At 38.6% G+C, this 19,454-nt stretch overlaps 1 protein-coding gene across 2 annotated transcripts in view; it reads left to right on the top strand.

Moving 5' to 3' along the window:
* Nucleotides 1–19,454, top strand: part of ecscr (endothelial cell surface expressed chemotaxis and apoptosis regulator) — a 66,206-nt gene that overhangs the window by 3,502 nt on the left and 43,250 nt on the right. The window contains exon 1 of one of the 2 annotated variants that reach the window (XM_051934021.1): nt 13,208–13,296. The exons of the other annotated variant lie outside the window; for it this stretch is intronic. Within the exon in view, the coding sequence (XP_051789981.1) occupies nt 13,212–13,296 (85 nt within the window). The 5' untranslated portion in view covers nt 13,208–13,211. Of the gene's footprint in view, nt 1–13,207; nt 13,297–19,454 lie in introns of those variants that run through there. 2 annotated transcript variants of the gene reach the window in all.

The following is a 19,454-nucleotide window of genomic DNA, read 5'->3' as shown; positions in this document are numbered from 1 at the left end:
ACCGGACGGAGGGCAGTGTGTGAAGGTGGTGACGTCAACGTATCCCACAAACACCTACAGCCAATCAAAACCCGACCAGCTGTCGCTGTTGCCCTGTGGCGCTCTGTTCTGCTTTGATCTGTCATGCGCGTCAGCTTTTAAAGGGAATAGGAACAGTAATCGAGAAGACTAACATTTTAACACATGCAGACACCCCTTCCGGCAAGCATGATCACAATCACAAAAGTTTATGTTTATGCCAGTCGTTCTCATAATGTTATGAGCCAATAACAATCATTGGGAAGCTTTGCGCCTCTCAATGTGTATATACTACTGTAATGAGCGTTCATCACTCGTTGCACAGAAGCACTAGAAAAAAAAACTTCAAGTAACGAACAGATTGTTGGATCAAGCATCTACATCGTCAAGTCAAAGTAAAACAGCTTCATCTAAAAAAGGAAAATATGTCGAGATATATATATATATATATATATATATATATATATATATATATATATATATATAGTGTGTATGTATGTGTGTGTATATATAATATAGATTTATATATATATATATATATATATATGTGTGTATGTATGTATGTATGTATGTATGTATTTATAAGTCCTCATTTTCAGCACTGACTGCTATTAAGACAAAGTACAAGTCTGCCTATCATCCATCACTCTCAGAATTGAGAAACTAATGCAGAGACAAGCGTATCCATCTCACTAATTTACCAGGTACATGATCATTGAAAGTATATATGCAAAAATGTGTAGTGCAGTTCTAGATCGAGGTGTTTTAATTTCAATTGTTATATGCATTTAAAGATAATAAATGTTTTGTCTGTTTTCTCCTCATGGTGGGGGTGGTCTGTAATACACCCCGTTCTTCTGAAGGGTCGCTGGTCTGAAAAAGTTTGAGAACCCCAGCCCCTGACTTCCTGTATATTCATGTGTAGTAAACTTAAAAGTAATATACGTTTAAAATTAATTGCACAGGTCATATTGCAAACAGCCTCCACACAGTCAGAGTCCTCTCCTACCCCAGACTGTTGTATCTTTCTGCTAATGTATTATCAATACAATTAATATCTATTACTCTCTGTCATTTTTTTAATTAATAATTTTCTCAGTTTATTTAGTCAAGATCTACTTTCATTTTGTATTATGTATTTTACTTATGTGTTATTAATATAATTTGCATTTATTATTCTTTCTATCATCATGTTTAAAAATCAAGAATTTTCCCAAATTATAAAGCTAGACCTCTACTTCATTTTTTGCTTTATGCATTTCACGTTTCCAGTAGTGGGTTGATAGAAATCTTATTTTATGTATTTACTGCTCAGATATGGGAGACATCACCTTCGATCTTTCTAACACCAGTCTGAATAATCAAAATTGTGGCAACACCAGCAGCAGTGCTAATGGCCATTTTTTTTGCCAGGTTCCATTAGCAGTACAGAAAGAAATGAAATATACAGACTGTATAAAGAAATAATTTGTTTGTGTAGGTAATATTTGAATTAAAGGAAGGTTTGGAGGTTAGGTAGTTATAATCATGGCAACACGTTGCTAGTAAGAATTTCGCTGTTCTCTACGTCTGACAATAATGACCCTGTAAATATATAAATGTATGAATTCCTTATATTTTGTCTGGATGTACATATTCCATTACTCTGTACACGTGACAATAATGACCTACAACTCAAAATAGTCTGTTCCCGGCTTTTCTGTTACAGTATAGGAAGTTTTCTTAATATATGACCTTAAATTGAAATCGCTGCATATTATCCACTTAAGCAGAAAAAATGAGAAATCTTTGTACTTTAATAATATGAATTGCACATCTATGAGGACATTTAAAAAGTAAACTATTTATTAGAATCACACCACAAATGTTTATGATTGTAATATATAGGCTAACAGATTGAAGATTAATCAAATTATTTTTTAAATAGACACTACATGTCACTACTGGTCCAGTATCGCCATTTTTGAAGGGGCAGAAGTAAAAGAATGCAGATAATAATAAGTGATAGAATGGTATTTCATTTCCTGCTGATAGCTTATGACAGATGCATTGTGAGATTTTACAGGTAAGCAACACAGACGTTTCAAGGTAAGGCAGCTCTACTCACTAATCATGGGGCCACAGAATGGCAGCATGTTGCCTGTTGATTAGCACATACTGGTAAGAATTTCTCTGTATTCTACGTGTGACATAAATATATAGACATATGAAATCCTTCATTTTTTCTGGATGCACATATTCCATTACAGGGTCCAGGAGAGCCCTGCCTCACGCACAAACCTACATTGCATTGCCACCATATACATCTTTGCAATGTGTAATATACACAGGAAATCCAGGCAATCAGCCATTTTGAAGATATTACATACTGTAAAGATAGTCTGTCAACATAATGACATAAGAATACAATTTTTCTTGTATCACCTCATAACAAAAATGATCAAGACTATATCTCTAAATAAATTGTACATGTACCTCACAGCTCCAGAACAATTTAAATACATTCATGGAAGCATCTAGCCATTCAGGTGACCAAAGTCTATTCCAGCAGCACCAAGTGTAAGGCAAGAACCCACCCTGGACAGGGCGCCTGTCCAAAAAAGCCATGTCAAATTCAAATGAATAAGTAAATTGATTTAGTCATTATCATATTGAGTTTACAGCTCCCATAAACAATGTCAAAAAAAAAAAGAATTTGCAAAATGGATGGATAGTTGGGAAGAATCATTATAAGAAGCCATGTGTCTAAACCAAAAAGTTAATAGTGCTGTCTTATTATCTTGTACTGAAAGTCTCGTTTGTCCTGTAATTGCTCTCTGTAATAAGCGTGACATACAATACACATTGGCTAAGCTAAGTATGAAGAGACATCTGTACATTGGCACTGGATGGCACATGGTCAGCTCTCGGCCAGGTCACTGTCTGTATACTCTTTGTACATTCTCCCCACAGCCATGTGGACATTCATCTTGCTTTTTGATTTACCTCTACACCCCAAGGATATGTGTGTTAAGTTACAACTCACATTTGAGTGAGTGCAGGTGTATGAATGAGTGTCATTTAAACAGATACTAAGGACAAGCATGTCTAATGAGCTTTTAAGCAATTCTGAGCCCAATCAGCATATTATATAATTTGCTTTGTTACATCCATCTGTGCATTACTATCTAAAATAGGCATTGAAAATTATTGTACCACTTCATCAACAATTGAGTCCTCAAAGCCATTTCAAATGAGTGGTCGCCAGATTCCTGTTCTCCCCGTTTGCCACGACGATTAACAAATCTCAAGGACAGTTGTTCCCACAGTTTGGGGTTTATCTTTCAGAACCAGTCTTGGACTCTCATGAGTGGAGAACACCTTGAAAATGACTGCGTCCACATCATCAACACACAGGAGCACAGCAATACTTTACCTGACCTCTGTGCTTTTACCGAAAGGGCTGTTATTAAAGAAATCTTGAACAATTAAGACAAATTATTTACATTAAAAATTCATGAAATGTACATTTTAAATTTTGCTTTAATCATTTTGACTGGTATTTTACTAGTTGAAACATAAAAGGTGAGATTAAAATAAAAATTTAGGATTGCATTTTATAGTAATGGTAAGTCAAAAGTGTAACTAGCAGTACAAAAGTGGTTACCTCCTCAAACACTGGAGTGGAGGAAGAATGGCATAACAATGTGGCCAAATACCCTAAGTGATGAAATGCCCAGTGCTGTGCTGCTGGTTTCCTGTTGACGATTCAAGTGACCGCAGACCAGGCTTCACTTATTTCCTTTATTTGTGGGAAACCTGGCTAATAACTTGAAAAGGGTGTGCCAGCTTTCAAATGACATTGCCTGCTCACAGTCTCAAGTAAATGACTAATGTTTTAAGAATTGCAAGCATGAGCCACGTGATTCATCCAAATGCACACATGAACTTTTCATCCAAAGCTAAAACTGCTGCAATCTGGCCAACGTGAAGATTCTCATGTTCTCTACTGATTAGTACACTACAAGTGATAACTTTGGAAACTTTACAAAATTACAGGAAATTACCGGTAATATGAAAATATTAAAAATACAAATTATAATACAGACCCTCAGCCTATCACAGATAACCCTTTCAGGACAGCCTCATGCTTAATTCAGGGAGCTGACTCTTTCTCGGTATCCCTGTAATTCACATCATGAGTGTAGAGGAGTACATATGTATATACTGTATATATATATATCTAGTATACATAGTAAACTAGTCTAGTATATTGATTTGATCAACATTTGGTATGTTGACTTGAGAATAGATGGATAGAGTCTTGTACCTCCTGTGACTTTTGATCTCCTGCATGTGTCCAATGTGTTTTGTTGTTGCTTGATCTGTGTTCTGGCATGATACTAAAATGTTCTACTTAACTGTCTTATTATTTGGTTCCTCCTTTAACTTGAGTCCCATTGGGAACCATTGTTGAACAACCACATACCCACCTCTTGGTAGCTGTCTAACCAATTGGTTCAAGTGTGTCAACTCTAGCCTGGCTTAAGCAGCATGTGGGTACTGTCTTAAATTTCTACTGTTGCTGAAATTTTTCTGATTGAAATCCTTAACATAGCAGTTCTTAAACTATTTGTCATGTCTGAAAATGTGTCAGGGGTTGTTGGCTTTTGGGTCACAACTCACTGTTTTATTTAATGGGTAAAGATTCCATACTGTTTGTGAAGTGTCTCACAAAGGGTTGCCACAGGTTGTTAAAGTAATCAACATGACTGTCAGTGGCCATTCCTCAAGGGGGAACCACTTCAAGCTGATAGTCACCATGGACTGGGTCCTTGAAGACACTAAGAAAGATGAGTTTGGATCACCATAAAAAAAAGTAAAAAAAAAAATCCTGCTTTAAACAGATACATCTTCAGCTCATTTAACCCAACTCTGGATTGTGGAAGCCTATTCAGTCAGTATTGAGCACAAGGGAGGAATTACTCTGGATTGGGCACCAGACCAATGCAGGGCACACACAGGCCCCACTTGTGGCCAATTTAGAGTCACCAATCCACCCACCCAGAAACTTTAGCAACATATAAATCAGCAAGTACTTTATGATACCTAGCTTCACTGAGTAAGCATTATCACATAGTCTGTGTGGCTTACAACATACTGACATAATTGTTGTTGCAATAACCTGCATAATTTCATTTCCTGCATGAAGAAAATGCTGGGACTTTTGTTTTCAACCAAATAGCCAACATGCAAAAGTCCCATTCCCTTTCTTCCTCCTTACCAGTTTTCCCACTGTTCAGCTGCTGTGCTCCTGACATCAGAGAAGCATTTGCACACCTTTTTATTTTTACCTCTGATTTCAAGCATAATACCCAAAGGATCAGCAGCTCTCTGGTGGTGCTGCCCCCTGCGAGGTCCTCTTACCATTAGCAATGTCAGGCAGCAAGACTACTTGGATAAACACTGTCTATCCGAAGTTGAAGGACACCCCAAAAATGTGCATAATGGAAACAAAACTGAGATGGTCCTGCTATAACAAGTTCAGTCTTGTCTTTGATACACTTTCTTTATTCCCAACCATAATTAAAAGCAATTTCTTACTTTTAAATAACAGAGCTATCAGCCTCTAACAACTGAGTACTCTCCTCAACCATGTCTCATCCCTGAGATGCTATTCGTTCACTTTCTCCTATCTGTGACCCTGTATCAGAAAAGTCAAATTTTTAGCAATTAATAAAATCTAAAAAATGTAACGATGACCTCACAAAATAGCCATTGAATCTATTCAGGATGCCATGTTGGTAAAAATACCCATCTGTCTATTTTCTGAGCCCAATTTTTCCATTAAAGAGTTGCAGGGATACAACTTATCCCAGATGTAAAGGAGGCACCTAGACTGACAGTAGTTGACACAAGTCAACTTTATGTGTATATCTTAGTGATGTTATATTATGATTTGCAAGGTTCACAAAACTAAAATAAAGACTAGCTAAAAAATGAGATCTCAAAAATCTAATGAGAATTAGAAACATAAAGGAGGCTTGGTCTTGAAACTCAAAAAGCAGACTGCACAGACAAAATGTATATACTGTAACTGCCAAAAATGTGAGAGAGGAACCATTAAACCCCTGGCCCAAACAACAAATGAGCCATTGTTATGGTAATTATTGAAGCTTATTAAAAATATTTAAAATCACAAACAAGAAGAATTAAAAACCACGAAAAGGCAAATACAAACACCTAAATATAGCCAGGCAATTGGGTTCAAGTCCAGACACTGCTGGGACAACTCAAGAACATTCCTAGAGCTGTCTCTAAACTGCTCCTGGGTTGGCTTGCTTTGCCATTGTCCTGTTGAAAGGTGAACCTTCATCCCAGTCTAAGGTCCAGAGAGTTATGGAGGTGTTTTTTATTAAGGATATCTCTGTACTTTGTTCACTTCAGTTTTTTATCTCCCCTGTCTAGTTTTCCAGTCCCTTCCAATGAAAATAACTTCATAGCCTGATTCTGCCACTGCCATGATTCATCATTAGAATGGCACTGCGCAAGTGATGACACTTAGAACTGAGTCCATATAGTTCAATTTTGCTTTCTTCAGACCAGATAATTTAACTGCCTGAGAGTCCTTTAAGTGCCTTTTAACAAACTCCATTCATGTGTCTTTTACTGCGGTGGTGTATTGCAGTGATGTCTGTCCACCTAGACGTTTCTCTCATTTCACAGCTACACAGACTTGTGGGGTCTTGCTCATCTCTCTTATCATGCCCCTTCTTCTCTGATTGCTCAGTTTGGCCAGGTGGCCAACTCCAGGAAGAGTTGTGGCAGGCCCAAACTTATTCAATTTAAAAAATATGAAAGCATCTGTGCAGTTGGAAACCTTCAGTGCCACAGAAATCTTTTTGTAACCTTCCCCATATCTCTGCTTTGACACAACCCTGTCTCTAAGCCCTGCAGGAAGTTCCTTTGGCCACATGGTTTGGGTTTTGCTCTGATACACACTGTCACCTTTTGGCCATTCTATAGACAAGTGTGTGCCATTCCTAATCATGTCCAGTCAAGTGACTTGGCTACAGATGGATTCCAAGCAAGGTGTACAAACATCTTAATGATGTTAATGATTCAATAGATAGGGATACACCTGAGCCAGACTTCAAGTGTCATTGGAAAGGATCTGTATACTTCTAACAATGTGATAGTTCAGTTTTTTGTTTTTAATATTTTTGTAGAGATTCTAAAATACTCTTCTGGGCCATGAGAGGAAAATAAATTGAAGTGATTTTAGCATAAGGTTGGTACATAATGAAATTTAACAAAGTGAAAGGTTCTGAAGGGCACTGCCTATCATCTGTGTAGGGATTTTACACTTGCTTTGATTCTGATTATAAGCATCTGAAGTAACTTAATTAGCAAGTGCCACCCCAATTACACTTTAAGCAAGTCCATAATTACCAACAATTCACTTGTAACAGGGCTGGCTGTTGCCATCATGTCACCCATTAAACTCAGGAGATGTTAGGCAATGGTGCTAACCACTGTGCTACTCTTGATAACAAGTCAAGTCAAGTCAAGTTGGGGAGCATGCACTGGTACAGTGTGTTGCTGCACCCACTACATGACGAAACAGCTCGGGATCCTGATTGGAAACCCCCAGACATGCACGCGGTCCAGTCCCACCCTCTGGAAATGACCCTCTATCTGCCGCAGCCAGGTGTTACATGGGTGACCCTTTGGCCAGGTCCAGCCACTCGGGTCCCCAACAATGAGGATCTGATGAGCTGGATCACCCTCGGGGAAACGCGCCACAAGGTCGTAGTGCTGTAACTGACGCTCCCTCACAATGCAGGTAATGTGCCTCTTTCGGGACTCCATGAGCAACCACTCATTCAATACAAAGTCTAACACTCCAAGGATTTTCCGGAGAGACACAGTACCAAATGAGTCCAGCCTTCATCTCAGGTCACTGGACAGCGTCCATGTCTTGCAACCATTCAGCAAGACAGGACGCACCAGGACTCTAAAGACTTGGACCTTCGTCCTTTTGCATAGATATCGGGAGTGCCACACACCCCTTTCCAGCGACCTCATGACCCCCAATGCTCTCCCAATCCATCTACTGACTTCATAGGAAGAGTCACCAGAGACATGAATGTCAGTGCCTAGGTAAGTAAACCTCTCGACAAGGTCAACACTCTCTCCACAAACAGACACACTGCTGATGGCTGTGCCCAAGTAGTCATTAAAGGCCTGGATCTTGGTTTTTATCCAGGACACTCGCAAGCCCAGACACTCAGACTCCTCACTCAGTCTCTCGAGCACCCTGATCAGAGCCTCCATTGACTCCGCAAAGATCACAGCATTGTCAGCAAAGTCAAGATCCGTGAATCTTTCTTCACCAACAGATGCCCCACAGCCACTGGACCCCACGACCTTGCCCAACACCCAGTCCATACAAGCATTGAACAGAGTAGGAGCAAGAACACACTCCTGATGAACCCCAGAATCAACTGGGAAAAACACAGAGGTTCTGCCTCCACTCTGCACTGCACTCACAGCACCTGTGTACTGGCTGGCCATGATATCCAGCAACCTCGAGGGGATCCCACGAACCCTCAGGATGTCCCACAGGGAAGCTCGATAAACTGAGTCGAACGCTTTATGAAAATCGACAAAGGCTGCAAAGAAACTGCTGATATTTGCGTTTGCACTCCATGAGAACCCTCAGTGCCAGAATGCAGTCGATGGTAGACTTCTTAGGTGTAAAAACAGACTGTTCCGGTCGCTGTTAGATGAGCAACTGATCATGGATCCTATTGAGGACGACCCTAGCAAGGACCTTACCCTACACCAAGAGCAGTGTTATCCCCCTGTAGTTGCTGATAACAACAATACCGAAATTTATAAAAGCAATTTAATGGAAGAGAAACAGTGCATAAAGCATATATTTTTCCTGGGGTAACATGGAGGTGCAGTGTTTGGCTTCAGTGTCTCACAGCTCCAGGGCCCTGAAGCAAATAAGTCTTCCTTCGTTGCCTGTATGGAGTTTGCACAGTTTCCCGAGTCTCTCATTCTCCAGACAAGTACTCTTTTCTTTCACATGCCATTAGGTTCATGCAGGCCTCTTTATCTCCTTCTGGTTTCTAAACAAGGTCATGTAAGAGAGTGTGTCTTATAACTGGCTGTATTATGCCTAGGCTTACTCGTGCCATATGTAGATGTTGTGGACAGATCCAGATCTGTGCCATTTTATAAAGATTAAAATGGGTTCAGAAAATGCGGTGTGTATTATTTTCTTAAATGGCATGAAGCTTTGCAATTTAAGATGCTGGTCAACGTATGGACAAATCCATAAAGAATCTGGTATATTGCAGCCATAAACTCTGAATTTCTTTAAAAAAAAGAATATGCCAGAGAGATGGAAACAGTGGTGGAAAAGTAAAGTAATCAGAAAAATAACATATGTAGAAGGATGATTTTGAGTGAGCAGCAGAATAACTTGTGTGAAGAGAAGCAGCTGCAGAAAATAACCAATTTTATTTATTTTTACCTTATTGATGTGAGCCTAAAATCAGCAAAGCTGCACTGTCTATCCAGTATTTAACAGTTTAGAACGTGGTACAGAAGGTCACCTGTACGTTAGCTGGTATCTAATTATTTATAGAATGAGACACTATGGTCTGCTCTGTACCAATCTAAGGTACAGTATATGTTATATAAGTTATATAATATAAGTTATAATTATATAACTTATAAGTTATATTATAATATATATATTATATTATAAGTTATATATAAGTTGCATATGTATTATCTAACTGCCTTACCTTAACCTTTCTTGTTTCTATTTGTCTGTTTTATTTCATTCTGTCTGTTATGAGATGCAACTGAGAAGGCAAATATCATGTTTTCTTGTGTAAACATGACTAAATAAAGAAACCTTAAACCTTAAACCTTATAAACAAATATGGCTGCAGGAGAATAATGGGATTTGGGATACAACCAAAATGAATTAAGGGTAATTCAGACTTTAAATCATATGTAAGACTTTACCTTCAGTAAATGTTTAATTATGGTTTAAATCATCCATCTATTGAGAAGCAGCATGGGGTGCAAACCAGAAACCAACTCTGCATATTATCTTTGATTACAAATGAAAGAGTTATTGGCACATGAATTGGTTAAAAATTATTTTATTTTAAAATTTCTATCCATGGCTGTGTGGGTTTTCCTCTGGGCACTCCATTTTTCTTCAGTCATCCTAAAAATATGCAGATTCAGCTCATTCATTGCTCCAAATTCTGTCATGTATGTATGTGGGACTAGAGATGGACTGGCGCCCTGCCCAAGATTGTTTCCTGCCTTGTGCCCAGGGCTGCTCAGGAGACCCTAGATTAGTTTTATTATGATTTTTAATTTTTGGCACATTCAATACATTTTTCTGGTGGTATTTTGTGGGTTTCTGTTGGTTTTTAAGGCCAGAGGGCATGTTTCTGTTAAGAGGTTCTCATTTTTCACTTCAGTGAAAAGGTTACAATTATCATTATGTTGTGTGAAGTGTCTGTGGTGGGCTGGCTCCCTGCCCAGGGTTTGTTTCCTGCCTTGCACCCTGTGTTGGCTAGGATTGGCTCCAGCAGACCCCCGTGACCCTGTAGTTAGGATATAGCAGGTTGGATAATGGATGGATGGATGGATGTGTGAAGTGTGTCACTGCCAAAGTGATGATCCGTTTCTAGGGGCCTGGCCTCAGTCATCACCTGTTGTGGTTTCATTAACAAAGCGCTTTATAACTCAGAGCCAATTGGGGAGCATTTTCCAAGTATATGGATATTCCTTAAAAGTATAAAATGATCCTTTAATGTGTGAATTCTTAGTGTTTCAGGTTGCTGGCTTTGTGTTTTGCTTCTTCAATTTATATTCTAGCTTTTTGCATTGGTTTTGACTTGCCAGTGTTGATCCCTGCTTGTTTTCTGATTTTATTTTATCTTCAGGATCCTTTCCCTTTGAATTTCTGCCTGCCACCTACTGTCTAATGGCAGAAGAATTTTAAGCAGGTTTGATGATGAATAAGAGAAGAAGAAAAGGAAATAGTTCAAACTCCACACCACATTTCCCAAATTTATTTTCCAAATCTGTGGTTTGATAACAGTAGATAACAAAAAATGATATTGAAAGGCAAATCTAAATTCATACATAATTCAAGGTTCACCAACATATACAGTGAAATAGTAAATAAAAGTTAATCAAATATTTTTATATGCACCAAAATTACAAAATCAACATTATATACAATACAAATGAAAAAACCAAAGTTACACAAAGTCTGGATTGAAACACTGAGAATTAGGTTAATAAAAATTAGTCTCCAAAGAAAAATAGGTGCAACAAATGACTGAGATGATGGTACTATCCCAAAGTGAATGAAGCAAAACAATCTTACCAGTCTGAGTCCAGAGTTTCACAAAAATGAGTCAGAGAAATTGCTTTTCTGTTGAACTGTGAAGAGATGGGAACTCAAAATACTTCAGCACTGCTTGTGACCATCAAACCTGTGATTGTAGCTGAGAAAAATATGCTAAGTATGAAGAAGAAGATGGAGTGAGGGAACTGAGCATTGGAGTCCCAATATATATACAGAAATGATCTGGAAATGTAGAATTGAAACAGGAAGTCCCACCTTGAGTCATTATGATCTTCCTGATTGTTTTAGATAGATAGATAGATAGATAGATAGATAGATAGATAGATAGATAGATAGATAGATAGATAGATAGATAGATAGATAGATAGATAGATAGATAGATAGATAGATAGATAGATAGATAGATAGATAGATAGATAGATAGATAGATAGATAGATAGATAGATAGATAGATACTTTATTAATCCCAAGGGGAAATTCACATACTCCAGCAGCACCTTACTGATACAAAAAACAATATTAAATTAAAGATTGATAATAATGCAGGTAAAAAACAGACAATAACTTTGTATAATGATAATGTTATACCCCCCCCCCGGGTGGAATTGAAGAGTCGCATAGTTTGGGGGAGGAACGATCTTCTCAGTCTGTCAGTGGAGCAGGACAGTGACAGCAGTCTGTCGCTGAAGCTGCACTTCTGTCTAGAGATGACACTGTTTAGTGGATGCAGTGGATTTTCCATAACTGATAGGAGCCTGCTGAGCGCCCATTGCTCTGCCACAGATGTCAAGCTGTCCAGCTCCATGCCAAAAGTAGAGCCTGCCTTCCTCATCAGTTTGTCCAGGCGTGAGGCATCCTTCTTCTTAATGCTGCCTCCCCAGCACACCACCGCATAGAAGAGGGCGCTCGCCACAATCGTCTGATAGAACATCTGCAGCATCTTATTGCAGATGTTGAAGGATACCAGCCTTCTAAGGAAGTATACCCGGCTCTGTCCTTTCTTACACAGAGAATCAGTATTGGCAGTCCAGTCTAATTTATCATCCAGCTGCACTCCCAGGTATTTATAGGTCTGCACCATCTGCACACAGTCACCTCTGATGATCACGGGGTCCATGAGGGTTCTGGGCCTCCTAAAATCCACCACCAGCTCCTTAGTTTTGCTGGTGTTCGGGTGTAGGTGGTTTGAGTCGCACCATTTAACAAAGTCATTGATTAGGTCCCTATACTCCTCCTCCTGCCCACTCCAATAGTTTTCAATGAGCAATTACTTTTATACATGGAAAAATGTACAAATATATAAAAGGACTGTAACTAACAGCAACAATTGAGAAGAACAAATAAATTACAAAGAAGCAGGTACAGTAGTACCAGTACAACTTAAAGTTTTTGTTTTAAAATACAATAAAAGATTTTTTTGTAGTTATCTGACACCTACCTCTCAGAATAAAGCTAACTCCAAGATGGACAAACTGCTAATCATATGGCTTCCAGGTGTTGAAGGGGCAGGTACAGGAGGGCAGACAACAGAAGTGACATCAGAGGAGGACTGGCTGTCAGTCAGAGGGAAGGCATTAGCAAACAGCGCCATCCCCTGGTTTGGTGGGCAACTACCTTCATCAGAGCTGTTAACACATTTGTCTGACAGCTGGAATCATAATGCAAAAAAAAAAAAAAAACAAAACACATAATAACTAATTTGTTTTTTTTGTTTGTTTTTTTTTTCTTTGACTGCTGGAGTAAACTATCAAGGCCTAACTTTATGTATTTTTTTCTTCTTTACACAGGTGCGGAAATGGAAGTGTTTATTGATGTAGCCAAATCAACCTTATCGCCTGGGAAAACACACTTGACAGTCAAGACAGACACTTTGAACTCCAGTAAGTGCCTGTGCTTTTTTAACTATTATCATTACTAATCTTATGATTTATTTGGTAAAATGCTTTTTTTTCCAAAGGTAGAATTAATATACATACTATACATAAAAGGGCCCCCCAAGGTATTAAAATGTTAAAACTCACTTGTGAGTAACATTAGTCTTCCATAAACTATGGACAATGTAGCACTGCAAGTTATTCTGCCTGTTATCAATGATAACATGAACATAACCAGTTCTTGTCAGTCCATAGTTTACGAGTAGGTTTATTATTAGTAATTTCTCTTGCAACTCAGAAATGGGCCCATGATGGGTTGATGACAGTGCATTAAGAGTAATCAATTGTAAAAGTATAAACAACAGAACTGAAATTTTAATTATTGCACTTTAAGTGGAATACGCATATGAGTTAGTACCAGCTCACTTCGAAAAATGCAGGAAAAACTCTGGTACTTCCTGGTACAGACTACAAAATGTAGAAATGCCAATACTACCAGTGAGTACAGACCCTCTTACAGTGCTATCTGAAAGTGGTTTGATAAATTTCAATCTATGTATTAGAGCAAAAGATATATACCAGAAAATGTCAAAAGGGTGACACAGGCAGTAGAACGGAGCCCTCAGCAATCAGTACGATATCAGTTGGCATCATTTAACATTTCAAACTGGACTGCTTGCCAAATGCTTCATCAAGATTTATCCTTATAACCTGTATAAGATACAAATAGCATATACAATTTTTGGTCATAATTTAGTTCTATGACACAACTTTTCATTAGAAACCCAGTCACAGGGGATGCACAAACCAGCGTGTTTCTTTGTGCTGGTCCCAAGCCCGGATAAATGGGGAGGGTTACGTCAGGAAGGGCATCCGGTGTAAAATTTTGCCAAATCAATATGCGGACAACAATACAAATTTCAATTAGTCAAGCAACTTAGTTTAGTTACCATTCTCACTATCCCTTCAAAAATGATCGTAACCACATGCCATTCGCCACTTTGTAATAAGCATTTATACTGGAAGTGATATACCTCGGGAATCTATTCCCTGTTTTGAATGATAATTAATATTTCATTGACTATATGTCTATCTTCTACTTTTCTTTTTTAGTAATATTCAGGTGACTGTATGTGTGGATTGAAACACATTTACTGTTTTTATTATATGGCTATTATTGTTTGTCTGTGTGTGGCTCTGCTGTCATCCTCTTCTTGGGTCCTAGTTTGGTAACATTTATCTTGTTTGGATGCCAAGAATAAAAAGTTTAAGAAGATGTGTTTTAAATTAATCATTAGTAGTAGTAATATTATTACCTAGCTCCCAAATCACCTAGACTGAGAGGCTAAAGAAAAAGATCACTTGAAATCTTAGTGTGTGGATCAGAGCTCAATAATTAGTTAGCTATGATTTACTTATTTTATTTAAGTTACCATTTCAGGAGAGTTGTGTGCTTAAGTTTGTTTATTCTGAAATGAAGAAGCTTGTGTTTTTAATTGCACACACCAGAGATTTTTGAAACATAAAAAAATATAAGAAGTTTAAAAACAACTTGATTTGTATGAAATGCATATGCTTAAAATTATTAGTGTATTTTTGCATATACTGTAGTCACTCCTTACAGCTATTTCAATTTTATTGGAAGTAGTAGATTTAATTTATTGAAAATACATACTGCATCCTTTTTAAAGTGTTGAGAATTGTAACATTTTTATTGTTTTATTGCGTTAAAAGCCTCATTTAAATCAAACTAACTTCATCACTTGAGTAGCTTTTTGACCTGATTCTATGTTAATTTTACTCAGCTAAACATTTGGATGAGTACCTTTATTTCTATGTGAGCAATACTATTTTAAGTAAGACAATTGTATGCCAATTTAAGTACTCAATTACCAAGTCACATTTTGAAAGACTCTACTCTTTGCTGGTAATAAACCTCATTATACCGGATTTGCCTGTATAGGCTACTATAATTCATAATGCCACAATCTAAACTGACCTCAGGGCATCTGTAGATGCTTACATCACCATAGCAAAATGTTTTCAAATAAATTATAAGACTTAACAATCTGCAATGAACAAAATGAGATCCTATAACTGCAGACCTCTTATGCTTCAGCTCGTGTCAAGCAGAACCGAAAATTCATTTATGGTAGGGAAGGCAGGTGAAAAGCCTTCCATTTAAAATATCACTGCTTAGATTTTGTTAACTTCTATGAAAAAAAGGCACTTGGTGCCAACACAATAACACCTACCACCAAATAGCCTTATTGCCACCATCAAGCATGGTGGTGAAGTATTAGGCCAGGTTTATACTTCACGCGACACAACGCATGCTCCAGCAGACGCTTCTGCTACGCAAGTATTTCACTGTTTATACTTGCGCGCGCACTTTACATAAATCTGGAAGATTCCACCAGGTGGCAGTGTGAGTTATTATGACAATGAGAACATGTTTGGCTTTCCTGTGTTGTGAATTGCCTGGAACACCCATTAAATTCTGATGACACCTTACCGCAATATCTCTGGAAAGGATATTTAATGATTAAATCCATCAATCCAGGGATGCGCCCATTCCAGCTAGCATTGGGCACGAGGCAGAAACAATCCCTGGATGAGGCATCAGCTCAACGTAAGGTGAATACAAGCACTCACATACACTAGTGTCATTTTAGTGTCACCAAATCTGCAAATCTTTGGAAGGAAACCGGAGCACACTGTGGAAACCCAGCAGGAAAACATGTAAACTCCAGGCAGGGAATACCAGCGACATGACTCGCAGTGAGACAGCAGCAATACCGCTCTGCCACCGTGTCACCCCCATGTGTGTAATTATTAACAGTATTCATTATTTAAACGAAATTAACGATTTATCTGAAAAATGTAACATACATACTTTAATGCATTTCCTCATGAAAGTGATATCAAGTATAAATCTAAGGATTCTAAATGTGCAGAGAGTTGGAATATCATAAATTTAATATGTTCTGTGTGGTGATTTGTTGCTGTTTGCCACAGCTGTCAGGTCAAGAGGAAGCCCCAGAAAAAAAAGACGGCACAAAAGATGGTATGTGAGACTTTTAAAATGTATCATGTCATTACGATAAGGAATATGCGACTCTTGAATATAAAAGCACCACAAATACATTTGTATGTTGGCATTTTGCTTCACTACATTGAACCATTCATCAAACATCGAAGCGCGCACATCGATCCCGTAGGATCTGCATAGCGGCTTTCTGTCACATGTAGATAGTAAACAGAGACTCTGACATCACATTCCAACTTTTATCACACTGCACCCCCCGACTTTTTGTTGGTACTGTAAGTCGCGCACGTGTCATGTTAATTTCTGAGGACCTGTTCAGAGGACATGCCAAATGAACGCTGGGAACTCATGGCAGCCATGATGCGGGCACATACGCATTCTGAGCGTGAAGTATAAACAAGCCCTTATAGTTATTGACATTATTTCTCCCCATACACTTAGATGATTCGCTGCCATTGATGGAACTGTAAATTCAGTTATTTTAAATATACCTAAACATTAGGAGGTGTAATTTCAGTGCTGAGTTTGCCTACTTACACTCAATCAGAGTTCAAGATACTACATTATTTGGAAACCTTCTAATCTTGAATTGTTCAGAAAAGTATTAGAATCTGAGTTACATTGTGTGATAAGTGGTCCATGGTGCTGTGCAGATAGTAAATAAATAATCACGTCCTATAAAGTGCAGGCTCAGGACAGGTGCAGATGTACGCATGACAGCACTGCTCTGGGGTTGATTGCGGTGCTTGGCTGATCACTCATTCACTTACAAATGTGTCTCAGAATGAGTAGATGGTCACATCTGCACCCCATCAACTAATTTAAGAGAACCCTGCATGGAAAAGGAGATAAAGAGAGAAAATCAAGACAGAGAAGGGACAAGACAGAGACGGATGAAAAAAGCAAGAAGGAGAATGGACAACAAAGGAGGTTAAAGATGAAGTGTGAACAAATGCAGCAGGACCAAGAGCCATAGGGGTGCTGAAGAAAGGAGGCAGGCAGCCTAGGAGGAGAAACCCTCAGAAGAGCACAGGGCTGAGCATTTTTGGGGTTGCTGGATTGGCCCAATGCTCACTCTCACATAAGGCCGGGGACTTGCAGCAAGCGCAGGAGCAGTGAGGCTCAGGCGCACCCGTGAAACTGCAGGGACCAAAGCCTGTGAGAACAGGTTGGCTGTGTCTGTTGGCAGGACGTCTCCTCTGGCTGCAGAACTCATGTTGGGTAAGCAGAGGTGACGTTGGTTTTAGAAGGAGGCACCGGGGACTGAGATTTTAGAATTGCTTCCTGCCTTGGATTTTAACCATCATTTATTGGATTTATTTATTAGAATGTTTTAACCTCCATAGATTTTGTCTTTTTTTTTATTATTATTTAATTATTTATTTATTAAGACGATTGCATTGTGCTATTGAACAACCTTGTTTGGATTTTATTAATAAAAGTACCTGGCACCTTTACACCTAGCCCTTGCTGCACGTGTGTGTCCTCATTTGCCCGGCTCATCTCAGATCATGATTATCAACAGTTTGGGTTCAAAAGGCTCCGACATGGAACAGGGAGCATGGAGCCAACCTGGACAGCCACACATTGATATTAATAAATTAAAAATAAGCTGCAAATACACTACAAAACAGGCTTCTTTTGATATCTGTGCACCATCTACCAGTGGTTGTGAAAGATATAATACTTATATAACATATTACAAGTATAATATGTAAATAACTTGACCATGAACCAAAGAAGTTGGGCAGATGCTAAAGGAGTCAAATCAAAGAAAAATTAAGATTTGAATGCTCATATTAAAAATAATAAAATATTCAAATATATTTGACTGTTAGTTAAGAGTCCCAAGTGTGAATTTGTACTCGACAAGTCCCTTTAATGTTTCATTATTGTGAATGTTTTGGTAGCTGTGTGCCTGCAGCAGGTACTCATGACTCAATCGCACACACAGCCTTCAAATGAAAGTGACACTTGCAAACACATCCATCCATCCATCCATTTTCCAACCCACTGAATCCAAACACAGGGTCATGGGGGTCTGCTGGAGCCAATCCCAGCCAACACAGGGCATAAGGCAGGAACCAATCCTGGGCAGGGCGCCAACCCACCACAGGACACACACACACCCACACACTAGGGACAATTTAGAATCGCCAATGCACCTAACCTGCAGGTCTTTGGACTGTGGGAGGAAACCCATGCAGACACGGGGAAAACATGCAAACTCCACACAGGGAGGACCCGGGAAGCGAACCCGGGTCTCCTTACTGCGAGGCAGCAGTGCTACCACTGTGCCGCTGCTTGCAAACACAGCTTTTCACAAATGCAGGTCTTTCAGCATGTACAAAGTGATGCGTTCAAAGGTAAACATGGATTATTCATGTGCCTGTAATGCACATACTGTATGAAACCCAAGCAAAATTGCTAATGGTTACTGAAGTTAAACCCACTCATTATTTTATTATTCTCCCAGCTATGTGGCCTTTTGGCCCTTGATCACACATGTAAGGTGGTTGCCCACTAGTCTTTTATATAAATTGAGATAAAAGAGTTTGCGCATGTTTTACAAATGAAGTCACTGAATGTACTGTTGCATTGTAATAATCTTTCAGTTTTTCCTCCTCATTGTAAGTTTTTATTTATTAGGCACTTTTATTCACAGTAACTTAAAAAAACTACAAATACACAGCAAAATGTATAATTTAAAAAATAAAAAAGCAAAACTAATGAAGGCGGTCAGAGTATGTGGACCCAGTTTGACAAGTTTTTCACTTTAATATCATAACACAAATCTGCCAAAGAGCTCTGTCTTCAGTTCAAAAGCTTGATCATGTTTGAGCAACTTTATTCATGGCAGTACACCGGAAGTATTTATTTAACAATATTTTAGGAGAAAATGCATGTGTTTTTGATATTGGCAAGTATACACTTAGATAACTGATGTGTGGATACAACACAAGTAACATGAGTTTTTTTTCATGGGCATTTTAATATTATTTGCTGTTGTAGTGGCCCCATGCTGGTCCTGACTGGTAGCCTGTTGTGTAATAAAGTTTGCGGTCTTCATGCTCAATCATTTTGTTGCCTAGTATCCTGTGGTAATCCTGTTTTT

This window comes from Erpetoichthys calabaricus, chromosome 11 (assembly GCF_900747795.2).
Source record: "Erpetoichthys calabaricus chromosome 11, fErpCal1.3, whole genome shotgun sequence".
Lineage (NCBI taxonomy): Eukaryota > Metazoa > Chordata > Cladistia > Polypteriformes > Polypteridae > Erpetoichthys > Erpetoichthys calabaricus.
Note: the sequence above shows the minus strand (reverse complement) of the source record. Positions and strands in the feature narration are given on the sequence as shown.